At 41.5% G+C, this 14,044-nt stretch overlaps 1 protein-coding gene across 13 annotated transcripts in view; it reads left to right on the forward strand.

Annotated features, from left to right (window-relative positions):
• The window catches only part of tjp1a (tight junction protein 1a), a 132,846-nt gene extending 119,464 nt beyond the window's left edge, over positions 1 to 13,382 (forward strand). For 6 of the 13 annotated variants that reach the window (XM_086025030.1, XM_086025033.1, XM_086025031.1 and 3 more), the window contains 10 exons: positions 658 to 897; positions 1,943 to 2,740; positions 4,013 to 4,095; positions 4,280 to 4,456; positions 5,009 to 5,115; positions 5,229 to 5,488; positions 6,011 to 6,150; positions 6,230 to 6,450; positions 8,010 to 8,153; positions 11,732 to 13,382. In XM_086025030.1, coding sequence (XP_085881156.1) covers positions 658 to 897; positions 1,943 to 2,740; positions 4,013 to 4,095; positions 4,280 to 4,456; positions 5,009 to 5,115; positions 5,229 to 5,488; positions 6,011 to 6,150; positions 6,230 to 6,450; positions 8,010 to 8,153; positions 11,732 to 11,826 — 2,265 coding nt within the window. In that variant the 3' untranslated portion in view covers positions 11,827 to 13,382. The remainder of the gene's footprint in view (positions 1 to 657; positions 898 to 1,942; positions 2,741 to 4,012; positions 4,096 to 4,279; positions 4,457 to 5,008; positions 5,116 to 5,228; positions 5,489 to 6,010; positions 6,151 to 6,229; positions 6,451 to 8,009; positions 8,154 to 11,731) is intronic. The other 7 variants (XM_086025036.1, XM_086025045.1, XM_086025035.1 and 4 more) reach the window with 4 other exon arrangements.
• Positions 13,383 to 14,044: the final 662 nt, after the last annotated feature.

A 14,044-nucleotide genomic window follows, 5' to 3' on the forward strand; every position in this document is an offset into this window, starting at 1 on the left:
CAGTAGTTATTTAACCCTATCGTGTGTGTGTTGACTAATCTTTGTGTGTGTTACATTTTAGAACCTTCGAACATAATACGCACTTTTCCTCTTGTATTCTGTATTACCAAGAGTTGTCCTACCTGTATGACTGTTGCTGATTACACCGGAAGTCAAGCTTATATTTGTCCAATTGTCTGTAACATAACAGTACTCACCTATGTGCACTTCCTACTCTTGTTAAACTTGTGCTTGGGACTGTGTTGATACCAGAAAGTATTGTGTGCATGTTGAAAAAACGGTGTAAATCCAACATTGCTGTGAAATGTATTTATCACTGATTCCCAAATCGAAGTGTTTGTCACATCGCGGTATCTGTTAATAAGTATAAAAAGGGACAAGGATACATTACTGTATTGTTAACATAGAATTAAAGCCAAATTAGTGTATTCTAACATTGAAAATGTGTCCTAATTCCTAACATGGCATGCTGTTGCTGTTGGTCAACAGCTACAACTAAGTGTGGCGGCAAGGTGATTGGCTGTTTGAATCAGTGTAAGCTGTAATGCACAAGTAAGGAGCAGGCTGTTGTAGAGAGGCCATGACAACTCTAACACTTGTTTGCACTGCACAGTAGTGTCAGCACGTGTTATTAAACATTTTTGAACCACTTCACAGAAAGCAGAAGCCACTGCCATCCCTAGCAACCCCCAGCTCCCTGAGCCCCTGGCTGAGACAGTGACCCCTGCTGTTAAAAGTGTAGGGGGCCCGAGCCCCGGCGAGGCTCCTGGAGCTCACCACAGGCTACCCAGCCCCAACCCAGAGGCTGGCTCACTAAAGAGGCCCACGCCTGAGCTAGCCCCTGAGAGTGTCACATCAGAACCAAGACAGTCTGGACTGGCCAGTTCAGAAGCAAAGGTATCCAACTGACCTGCCTCTGGATGCTCCGTGACCGGGCCCAGCTCAGCTCGATATGACCCGACTGACCGCCTGTGCTGCCGCCGCTGCTGCTGCTGCCTGTCTACCTGCCTACTTCCCGTTGCCACGCTTATCTGTCTCTACTTTTCGACGCCCCTGCCCCCAAACCCCTGCATGTCTGCTGACCACAATTCTGCCCAGAGGACGTAGAGTTTTGCGTGTGAGAGAGTGCGCGCGTTTACATTTGTGCATGTGTGAGCAAATGCTGGTAAGCAACAGTGAGTGTGGAAGTGTTAGCTGAAGCGTGAATGTCTCGCAGCACTCACTGTTGTTAAACCTCTTTGCATGGCCACTAGAAGTAGATCTCTGTGCTGTATTTTCCCAATGCTGTTAAAACAGAGCCTTTGTTTTTGTAAAAGTAGCCGTTGATTTTCCAACCATTGCATCTGCGTCCTGAGTGTTGAAAGCACCAGTCCTGTAATAAAAGCTCGGGTGAGAGACTTTAGATTCGGCTGGAAAATTAACAGTTGCTTCTTAAATACCAGGTTTTGACGTATGTTTGTGTAATGTGCAAGTTATGTTAAATGCTATTGTAAGACAGTGGGTGTCATTTTCCTAAATGATATCAAATAATTGCAATCCCAAGCCAGATTGGCCAGTAACAATTTCAAATACTTTGTCAATCGTGTTCAATTTCCTAACATCTGAATGTTAGGAGATGCTTCAGGCAAAAATGTATCCCATTGTTTTGTATTATAGTATTTTGTTTACTATATCATTTTCATTACCTACAGTAACTTTATTTTGAAAGTACAGTGTTTTTTGTGATTTCTGTTTTGATATATTATCTGACCAGTAACCCCTCCCTCTCAGTTTCTCTATTGCAGGTCTTTCCCCACTCGTTTCCTCTTCTGTAATTAATTTCACCGAATTATTTTAATATTTTCCGTTCCTTCAACCTTTCATATCTTATTCTTCTGCATTCTGTAGTACGTTGTTGGATCCCGTGATGCTGCTAACCTTTTTCTTTGTTGTGTATTTGTAGATGTTTCAAAAGGATCCATACAGCCCAGACAGCACAGGGAGACCTGGTCCTGGATTGAAACCTGGGAATTATAACCCTCCGCAGGGATATCACCCTGAACAGCAGCCATACAGAGATTATGACCACCCACCTAGTCGGTTTGATGTCAGCGGTGGAGGTGGTTATCTAGAACCAAAGTACAGAAACTATGACTCTCCGCCCTTTGAGAACAGTGTGCCTCACTATGACCAGCAACAGTGGAACCCCTACGGCCAGACACACTCCACTGCCAACTCCCAGGGCTACGATCCACGCCTGCCATACAGCGATGGCCTCGACTCTCAGTACACCCGCTTTGATGAGCCGCCATCTCAGCAGGGATTCGACGGACGGCCTCGCTATGGCAAACCCACAGTTCCGGGGCCTGTCCGCTACGATGAGCCGCCACCCCTTTCTCCAGACCTGCACTACAACCAGGATTCTCAACTGACGTCACACTCTCCGGCTGCCCGCTCTCCCAGTGGCCAACGGCCTGCCTACAACCAGGGACAAACACAGCACGCACAAGGCTACAAACCTCATCAATATGACACTGCTCCTATAAACTCTGACACCAGCCCCACATCCCCTCCAAAAGCAGAGATCACCTCATTTCCTCCTGTCGACACTTCAAAGCCTGACACTGCCAGAAAGGAGTTGCACGAGGATGACCCTGCCATGCAACCACAGTCGGTCCTAACAAGAGTCAAGATGTTTGAAAACAAACGTTCTGTGTCCGTGGACCGAGCCAGAGATACAGGGGATGCATCTGGGAACAAGGTAAACCCTTTGGCTTTTCATTGATTGATAACACGGGAGAACAATTTAGGGAAAACGTTTGGTTGAGTTTTATTTATAAAATGAAATTATAATGCTGATTCCAAAATTGCAGTCAGTTTTTTTTTCTAGCAAGACAGTTTTTTTTCTCCACAGCTTACCAGATAAGCAAAATTCCACTAATTAGCTGTAAGACTGTAATATAAAGAGCTGATTATAATTGGACTCATTTGCAGCTACTTGGCAACATGTTTGTGCAGTCACAATTGAGACAGTGTGGTGAGAGGTGTGTGCAGCTCCCAGTAGGTCAGTACTATAGATATCTGAAAACAGAAAGCTAGAATTGAAGGAATTAAGAGGATTAGTGCTGGCTTTGCTCATAAATTTGTAGTCATGGGCATACCGTTGAAAGTTCTATTTCATTTTATGCTGGGTTTTTTTTAGTTTTCAAAGCTTGTAAATATTACATCTTTGGGTTTTATTTACATACACATTTGTTTAAAGTGGAAGTCAACCCCCCAAAAATCTTTGCAATAATATGTTCTATGCGCCTTCACTAGTCTAAACACCGCATTCTAATTAATATTTCATTTGTGGAATATGAGGTAAGCAGCAAAATCCAACCATTTTTAGCCATCTCAGCGGGCAGCCATTTTGACACTTTGTCAACTGAAAATGACATTGAAGTTGCTCCGGGCGCAGATAACGAACAATCATGGCTCAGCTTCAGAAAACAGATCATCCGTGATTGGTCGTTAGCTGAGACCTAAGCTGTTGTGATGTCATTTTCATTCGACAGCAAGTGGCAAAATGGCCACTGAGATGGACAAAAACGGGTGGATTTTACTGCTGAACTCATATTCCACAAACGCAATATTCATTAGAATGGTTTCGACTAGTGGGCCTGCATAGAACATATTCTTGTAAAGAACATTTTTAGATTGACTTCCCTTCTAAGTTAGTTTAAGAAAATGGGGGATCCCATAGCTCAAAAACATGACGTGATACACAATACATTATTGTGAGCTTTTAAAAAGGCTCAGCTGGGTATGAATATAATACCGTACAAATATCACCAACCTCCCCACAATATGGTGCTAATTGTTGTATCGTGGGGTTCATATCATGATAATATTGTATCGTGACGTTTGGATATCGTTACATCCCTAGTAATTAAATTGAATAATTTTGGTGGTTCCGGCTGGTATGGAAAAATTTACCATACTAAATATACAAGTGAACATCCTGACACGTCCTTTTGCTTTGTTAACATAGGCCGCAGATTTGTCCTTGAAATCTGGGGGAATCATCCCAAAAGCAAATTCTTTGAGTAATCTGGATTCTGAAAAGAGCTATAGGTAAGATTTCTTTTTTATTGTTTTTCACTCTTTGGCACGCTGAGATTTCAGGATAATACTTGAAAGACATTTATTGTTTAATTGTTGTGCCCAATTTGACAAATTTTGATTTAATGTATTTTTCCTTGCATGACCTTGTCTTCGTTGCACTGTGATTGACTAGCGGCATTGTTTACCCACCTAGAGTCCCAGAGCCTCAGAAGCCTCAGTCCAAAGTCGCTGATGACATTGTGCGTTCCAACCATTATGACCCAGATGAGGATGAGGACTACTACAGGAAACAGCTCTCTTACTTTGACAGGCTCCAGACTGGCCCCGCCAAACCCCAAGCTCAAGCACAAACAACGCACAATTTCTCCAGGTAATTCTCAAAGTTGCATTGTGATTTTGACACTGTTTGTTCTTAATATTTTAACATGGAACCAGATTTGCTGGCAATTCATACAGCAGATATAAAGTCAACATATACCCAACATAAAATGTCACGTGTATACAAATTAAACTGGGATTTCGGGAATTTTAATCAATTTTAATCCGTAAAAATGAGCAGAAAAGATGGATTGTTGCAGTTGCTTTTGGTAATGTTAATTGCAGTAGAAATACTACCCATACTTGTTTTTTTTGCTGGGTTTTGTTGTGTTTTTCTTGTCAATTCCTTCAAGGTCGCAAACATTTGCCCGAGGTTCGCCAACAGCTTTAATGTTTTTTCTTGTTGCAAGGAAATGTTGAAAAGAAAATCTGTCGACGACCATTAAAACTGTTGATGAACATCTTTCTGACCTTGAATGAACCCTGACGAAAAATTTAAATGCTTTAAATTCCGATATCCTTTCCCCTTTCAATACCCATTTTTATATCCAAGTTGAGTTGTCATTGTCATTGTTTTTTATCTTTTTTCTCCCTGTGCTTACAGAACAGAATCAGTGGAGAAACCAAGCTTAGCAGATAAAAGATATGAACCAGTACCCCAGTTAACACCCTCTCTGCCCCCAGCCACACTTCCTAAACCCTCAACTGAAGGTATAACACACATCCTGCTGAGTACGCAAAGAGTTTTGTGTAAAAAACCCACGTGTATAAATGTATTTGCACATAAATCATGAGGGTAACTCTAATAACTAACTGTCCCTCAGCCAAGCCTCCTTCTCGAGAGGATACTGTCCAGAGCAATTTCCTGCCTCACAAAAATTTCCCTGAGAAGTCTCCGATGAACGGCACCAGCGAAAAGCCTCCGAAAACTATCACCAGCAGCGGGGCTCCACCAGCATCTAGCTACAACCGCTATGTGCCCAAACCCTACACGACTTCTGCCAGACCTTTCGAACGCAAGTTCGACAGTCCCAAATTCAACCACAACCTTCTGCCCAATGACAAGCCAGATATGGCCTCAAAAGTAAGCAGTGTTTGAACAAGTGCTGGTGTACCTAATGTTGTGGCTGGTGTGTATAATGTTCAAGCGAACTCAGTGGATGGAATACATGCTCTGCTCACCCATCAAATGTGAACTAAAACTAACTAGTTGGAGTACCTTGACAAAAAAGACCTGTGGAACCTGTTTTAATCTGTGGTCAAATATGTATCATTATTCTGAATTCTGTGCAGCTCATATGGGGTCATTTCCCACTCTGTATTAATCTGGGTGTACCTGACCCCTGTGATTAACTGGCAAACAGTCCACGCTTTAATCCGGCGTTTGCGTTGCGATAGGCTGCCTACCAAGCAGCTCTCCATTACCCTGAAAGTTAGATTATGGATGGATGGAAATCGGCATATTAATTATCCTTTGCTTTACCCATTTCTAAAATAGGGATTTGTATGTTCGAAATAATATTCTATACGGGGAGCTGTGTTTGTTTAGTAACAATTGTATGCATCCGGTTTCAGTGAAGTAATATGTTAATTTTGTTGTGAACAGAATCAGAGTGCAAGCCCAGTGAAGCCCTCCCAAAACACTGACCATGACAGTGGCCTAGATACATTCACTCGTACAATGGACCATCGCTCCAAGTATCAGCACAACAATATCAATGCTGTGCCCAAGGCCATTCCTGTGAGGTAACTCAGCGCATCGTTCATGGATGAAATCAAAAGCATTCTATTGGAGAGCGTTGTAGTGAACATTGCTGCCTTCCAGCCCCACCGCCCTGGACGATGATGATGATGAGGATGAGGGCCACACAGTGGTCGCCACTGCCCGAGGTGTCTTCAACAGCAATGGTGGCGTCCTGAGCTCCATTGAGACGGGAGTCAGCATTATCATCCCTCAGGGCGCCATTCCCGAAGGCATAGAGCAGGAGATCTACTTCAAGGTCTGCCGAGATAACAGCATACTGCCTCCACTTGACAAGGAGAAAGGTAACATTATTTCCTCATTGCATTGTTCTTTATCATCAACCTGAGCTAGAACCGCTTAACACTGAGGCAGATGTGCAAAACAAAACTGTGCCATGCTGCCTAATTGCAAGGTCACACTTAGTAATACGATACAATCCCCTGAATGCTTCATTGTTCCTTGTATTAGATCTATGCTGGTGTGCATCTTCCTCTTGCTGCTCCTTGTAGTGGAGAACACCCAGCTAGAAGTGAATCATCACTATTCATGGGACGAGGGACCAAGCCCTGCCGCGCATAGATAAACTCTGACTAAATGACCCTTCCCAGCTCCCCTCCTTTACAGGGGTTTGTAATTGTGTATAGATGCCATAAGATGGCAGAAAATCACTTTAAACGATAGTAGAGGATCATGAAAACGTCCATAAAAACCTGCATGCATCCAGCATGTAAAAACAATCATTAACCCATGGTTCATAAATGGTTGTATTTATGAGTTAAATAATTCAACACAAGTGAACCACTTCCTCAATGAGGCTTCGCAATAGTATTAGCTTGCAGAGCTGGGCATTTTACTCAAATTTGCCGGTCCGTTTATTGCCTGCAGCCGGGGTACCCTTACCCCATCCATCTATCTGCCTTTTTCTCCGGTCGGACCAGATAGTAATGGCCTATAGGCCGGGTCGCCTAGAATTTTAAACGGGCTTCCGTTAGCGTTTCCGTCCACCAACTTTGACCAACTAACTTTGAAATGAAAGCCTCACCGCGGCTGTACTACAGTATTTTCCGGACTATAAGCTGCACCTTTATATAAGCCGCACCCACTCTATTTTTAAAAAAGTAATGGAAAAAAACATATGCAAGCCACACCTGTATATGTTGAAAAATTTTATATTTACTGTATTTACTGAACAATTTTGAACTGTAACTGTACATGTACCTGAACAGATTATTTCCTAACAGTGCCTTTTAACAAGGCAGCAACTTTGCTAATTAAAACGGAACAGAGCCAAGAGAAAATGAAGTACTTATCTTCATTTCACTGCCCGCTGCCACTCGAGTTGGCCAGTCAACGTCCACCTTTTATTGCACTACTTCCGCATACCACCTAATTCATAATCTAGTCCAGGGGTGGGCAATTCCAGCCCGCGAGGTCCAGTATCCTGCCTGTTTTCCATCTGTCCCTGCTGCAACACACCTGATTCAAATGATCATATAATCAGCAAGGACTGCAGAAGCTGGATAACGATCCTGATCATTTGAATCAGGTGATTTGCACTAGGGTGACATGCAAACATGCAGGATACCGGCCCTCGAGAGCCGGAATTGCCCACCCCTGACCTAGTGGATGGCGCCCTCGCCTGTTGAACTCCTTCACCCCCAGTCACATCCTGTTAATGGCAATTGTATTGTAATTCCAACTAGAGAGCCCCTAGCGGTGAAAGAAAAATCTGCAGAATTTGTCTTCTGACATCTGAGTTATTAGATTGTAATTGGGGGAAAAAAAGGAAAAAAATGTACGTGTGAATGCTGTTTTTGTTTGTGATGCCATTGTTTTTTTTGTCCTGCTTTGTCATTTTCAGGGGAGACTTTGCTGAGCCCTCTGGTGATGTGTGGACCTCACGGCCTCAAGTTTTTGAAGCCTGTGGAGCTGCGCTTACCTCACTGTGCGTCAATGACCCCTGATGGTTGGTCTTTTGCTCTAAAATCCTCCGACTCCTCGTCGGGTACGCTGTGCTCTCTCAGTTCTTCTGGGGTCATTTGGGCTGGCTCTGTGACTATTTGACTGTTGTGGGTCACCTGAATCATGTTCCCCTAGTTGTGATTCTTTCTTTTTCCTCTAATGTTTTGTGACATTTTGGTAACAGAATCAGTCTACGGTGGAATAAATCTGTCATTTTTATAAAAGTCTTTTACATATCACACGAATCACTCATTTTCACTCCTTCACAACTTGCCTGCCTTTGTGGTATTCATATGAAAGCCCATTTTCATTCTTTTTACTTACTGGAGGTACATTTTCACCCTTCTCCTTGACATGGTGTTCGTATTGTTGTTACTCAGCCAGTGTTGATGGGTCTGGTGGACCCGCTAGAGTTTTGCGTTTTCAAAACAACACAATCAAATAATTTTCTGTGAAAATACTCAACAGATGTTCACTACATTCCAATGGCAAGTCATATGAACAGCAAACATTGTTCATATTTGCCCTTTGTTAGATCACATTTATGAATTAATGTGCTACTCCTTTTTTAAAAATAAAATGTAATAAAAAAAAAAAGAAAATCCCAAAACCACCATGAGGAGAAGGTTTCAGATATGCCTTGGATCATTTTTCTTTTGATAGAAACTGAACATGGGTCCCACAGACCGAACACCATACAACGGTTAAGTACAGTCTAATGAGAACCAATACAAAAGCTGTAGCAAAAATTGTGCAGAAATGCTAACATTAACTCGTTCACTGCCATGGACATATTTGTCTTTTCACAGTCCAGCTGTTCAATACCAGGAACTTATTCATATATTTTTCTTTCTTTTTTTTTGCAAATGTTGGGGTAAAAGAGGGTCTGAAAATGTCTGGCAGTGAATGAATTAATATCACACTTATTTATTATTATCATATGTATATAATAACTCATTTATCAGTCATTTTTATGTCAAAATCATTTTATTTCTACAGCTGTTGTAGTGGCTCTTAGTTCTACCTATTTTTGTGGCCTTCAGTATACGTCATCACTTTTGTATTTCGTGTGCGTGTGTGTTTGTATATATATGTATGTATGTATGTATGCATCAGGGATGTAACAGTTTACAAAAGTAGTCACGGTTCGGTACAAACCTTGGCACGGGGTTCACGGTTTGGTACAGCAATAAGTCTCAAATGCATAAGACTAGTTTTTTTTTTTAGTTTAGTTTTAACAGAGAGCAAGCTACAATTCAAGTTGCTATAAAGAAAAAAAAACATTCCCTGTTATAAAAGCACAAAATAAAATAAAAACTTGCGCATTAGGGTTGTTCATAAATAATAATAATAATGATGCTTAAAAAGATAGTAAAACACCTTTTCTTGTATGGATAGAATGAGGTTGCAGATAAAATCAGGTAGCACTTGCCAACTAGTAACTTTAACTTCATTATAAGAGCAGCAGAGCGTTAAGCGTGTTTTTTTTTTCTTCCCCCCCGGTAACTGTATCGGCGTGACGCCGTCTTAGATGTGTGAGCATTGTAGCGTCTTCCAAGAACACGCCGTCAGACGTAGTTTAATTAACGCATTTTATTAGTCCAATTGGCTACTGTGGGCCAATACAGTACAACAACCGTTAAGTTCACAAAGTGTCACGGCTCCCTCTCCTTCGTCCTCCGCTGCTCCTCTCTCGCCCGCACCCCCTCCCATCTAGCGAGCCGTGCCATGCATTCATTAGCCTCGGAAACAACACAACTCGGCAACATACCGCACGGAGGTCAGACAACACCATCACACCGTAGAACAACAAATGTGACGGTCGCTTGATATCAGGCATTGACTTTTTTTTTTTTTTTTTTTTTTCTTCCTCCATTAGACGTGTTAGTCGTATGACTGTGTGCACCGAACCGGTGTGTGTAATATGTGTATATATATATATATACACATATTCATTCATTCATGCATGCACTGTAAATGTATGTTGTTATTGTTTCTTCCCTCTCACACAGCCACTCAAATCCTTTGCGGAAGAACGGCTTTTATGGATCTCTTTATTGACACACTGAGCATTCCAATTAAATTTGATGTTCAGATAGATGTTTGGATATATGATGTGATGCATAGATCAAATAAGATCGGGTTAGGAATATCCTGAAGTTCCTGAACACTTGTGGTCGTCGTTATAATAGAAGACCCAAATGTGATGAGGTGCCTAATGTGCAAGAGCAAAACTATAGCATCCAAAGAGTTTTATAAAAAAAGCAAAAGCTCAACTCCTGCAAAGAAATCAAAAGAGCAGAGAGAGCCTTTTTTTTTTCCACATCCCTTCAAGAAGAGTGGTAATTTTGGCCGTTGTTAGGATTAGCAGTTAATTAGCCTCATTTTAAGAATGAGAAGTTGGCTGTCTGAATGAGATGCTGGTTCGCTCCGTTGTTGGGCCGAATAGGAGGAGGATTATCAGGCTGCGCTGCTAATCCTCTTATTGCGAGGCAAGGCCACTCTCCGGCCTTTTCCTGTCCCCTCTGTGACTTTCTTCTTACATCGTGTCCCCTATACTCGTTTCCTTCTTTACAGCACAAATGGATGCTCCTCCTTTGAGTAGGACTTATTCTCTGAGTACTTTTTTTTTTAAGACCGGTAAAACTAGTGAACTTTTGGAGAGTGCACAGATTGCATGAGCAGCAGATCTCTACTGCAAATCAGATAGTCATGTTTTATTTGAGTTATTTTAAAGATGAGGGCCCCGACTTTCAATAAACGTCATTTCTTAATTTTTTTACGGAATCAAATGCAACTTGAGGTATAACTAGTTTATTTTGTTTCGAACATCACATTAAAACATTATATTCATTGGCCTCTTCTTCAGAAATCAAGTTCAAATTTCCAAATGTCCGAATCCAAATCTTTCGGGGGCCCATTTATTGGGGGTGGGGGGTCAGCCTGTATTTTTTTCCTTTTGTTTTTGTTTGCTATTTAAAACAGTCCCAAGATGTCCTACTGACGTGTACTGTATTTATGCAATGCGCTCTCACATGATAATGCTTTGGCTGCAACGTTTCTTTCGTTGTGCATCTTCAGCCAGCCTAGCTGTCATGCCATTGGCTGAGAACTTGGTCTGGTTGTGGTAATTATGATAATTAGCCCCAATGTTAGATAACAAGTGAGGCAGAAATGCAAAACTCCTCACTCACAGACCCTTTTTTTCCTGAAATAGGCTAAAGATAATTCAGAATTACTTGCAACTCCACCCCCCACAATTTTAAGGTGAACCTTTCACTGCGGTGTAGTGAACAATCGTCATAGTGCCTGAGGTTGAATTTAGAGTCAACAAGAGGCTGGGGACATTCGTGAAAGATGAAATGACTTGCCTATTCTCGCGTGTCTCCAGTATTTGGATGTAGGCCACTGTCTGTACTCGCCAAGCGTGGCTGGCAGGCAGGAGATGCAATCAGGCCCTGCAGCTCCGCTCAAGTAGTTGATGAATTCATACTACAGTTGATGTTCCATACGGCCAACCCCGAAGAGGGAGTGCTTACAGTATAGAGCCATTACAGTTTAATTGAACCTAAAAGACTGTTATGACTCACCATCTGCTCCATCTGTTCCTTTTCCTCTCAGGTGACCCAAAAAACTGGCAGAACAAGTCGCTCCCCGGAGACCCCAACTACCTGGTGGGAGCCAACTGTGTTTCTGTGCTCATCGACCACTTTTAAGTTGGCGGGGGTGGCAGCAGATGCGATGTTACAGAATATGCATCCACGGTGACTAAACAAGGACACACACATAGACACACACCCACTGACAGCTGCAGTCTCCGACTCCCGATGGCGGCGTGAAGAAGATCCGCTCAGCGCCGTTTACGGCCAGGCACTGAAACTTTTCCCCTCAAATGAAGTCTTGATGAAGTGAACCCACTGATGCATGCCCCCGCCCCTGCTACTAAGGATTAATGCTATATGTACTATGAAGTTTTTACATAAGTATACATGGATGGATTGTTTTCCAAGTTGCGCCACCAGCGAACATATTTTACAAACCAGTGTCTGTGTATTTATGCTATATATGCATACAGTATATATAGTAGTCTAGATAAAATGTATCTTGAATTCAACCTCCTGTTATTTTTCAGTTCAGATGACTGAATATAAATGTGTATATTCCGCATTCTTCCACTTTGAGGGAATCTGATGAAGGTGTGAACACGTCTCAGATGAGACAGTCGAAGGTCAGCTGGTTCTAAAAGCCAAGCAGCACACTTTAACCTTTATTCTTCCTGGGTTGCGCCTTTTTTTCTTCTGGTGAGATCTTGTCGCTTGAGTCGTTCTGGCTCGCTCCTTCCAGCCTGAGCGAGATCTATGCATGTTGTTCTACTCAGGTCCAGTGGCCTCCTCAGTTGCTTCCTCACCTTTCTTTCTCATCTTCTCTTTTGCACTCGTGCATTCAAACACAATAAGCAGTGATGCCTTATCTGCAGATCAATCACCTCTTTTCATGAAGAAAACAGTAATTTATGATGAGTAAATGTCTAGTGTTGTTTGGTCTGCCATTTTTGTTAACCCGGTGTATAAGCAAACTTGGGTTCAGCACACAGTAACGGTTGCCAGAGGATAACAAATGTATGTTGGTCTTTTATCTCCTATGCATTACTGACAAAAACAAACACAGGTGATGATGAAGAGTGGCTGTAAATAATGCTAGCATATTGCCTTGGTTCTTTTGTTTGTAAATGAACTTTTTTTTGTAAGTCTTTCTTTTTGTATAAAATGTAGCGAAAACATGTTTCAAAAAGTGGAAGAGAAACATGGAAACATGATTATCTTTGTATTCTGGATTATACCCTCGAGCCTTGAAACGTTGAACCTGACAGTAATACATGACACCTTTTCTACCAACATATTCACATTCAATTACCGTCAGAAATTGTCTTTTTATGGCTACTTAAGGATCAGGACAGCGCTTGGGCTGACACTTTTTTCTTTTTTCTTGTTTTTTTTTTTTTTTAAACAAAGGTTGTGCACCCAAAATGTTCCCTTCACTGATTTCAATACTGGATGCTGTATTGTGTGCCCGTAAATGTATTTTTGTACTAATAGACCATTAATGATATATGGCACACCACCAGTACCATCTTATTTTTAGACTTAACACAGCTTTAATTGGATATTAGCGCTTCACGTGTGGCTGATTTCTTCTTCTTTTTTTTTTCTCTCCTCTGCAACACATTTTTAAGTATACCACTGTATTAATAAATAAAATCATTTTAAAGTAATGTTTGACAAAGATGTCTCTGCCGTGTCTTACAAAGTGAAATGTTATTGATCTAAAATAAGAAGTTGCCACATCCAGCACTAAGCAGCTATATTTAGATGCAGTTGACTTGCTGTTAAAGGCCAGTTTTGAAAGCTTATACAGTATTTGAAAAGCGCATCATTGTCATGTTCCGTTGCAATGTGACACGCGGACCTGGGCATTTTACTATAATTTGCATGTCAGGAGTGCGGCACCTGCATGTGACGTGGTACGAGTTCCGTTCTTGACGCCTTTTGGCTGACTCGGACCGACTGGGACCACGAGAGTCTTTTAACCCTTAGATGCATAAGTGGGTCAAAAATCAATCAATCAATCAATCACATTTTATTTATATAGCACTTTTCATACATAAAAATGCAACTCAAAGTGCTTTAAAACATTCAAAGCAAAACAGATAATTAGAAAAAAAAAAATGACCCGGTGAGGTTGTTTTCTTTAAATATCTTCGTAATGAGAAATTGTTAGGATTTCATGTTCCAGGTATTCCTCAAAAAACATGTTTTTGATATAACGCCATTCACATTTTTAATTTACCTTTTATACTTTTTAAGAAATTACAGTTTTTGTATTACTACTCTTCCATAAGCTTCCATAAGTGGGTCAAAAATGACCCGCATGCAT

The sequence above is a fragment of the Filicampus tigris genome, chromosome 3, assembly GCF_054856515.1.
Source record: "Filicampus tigris isolate MCC_2025a chromosome 3, RoL_Ftig_1.0, whole genome shotgun sequence".
NCBI lineage: Eukaryota > Metazoa > Chordata > Actinopteri > Syngnathiformes > Syngnathidae > Filicampus > Filicampus tigris.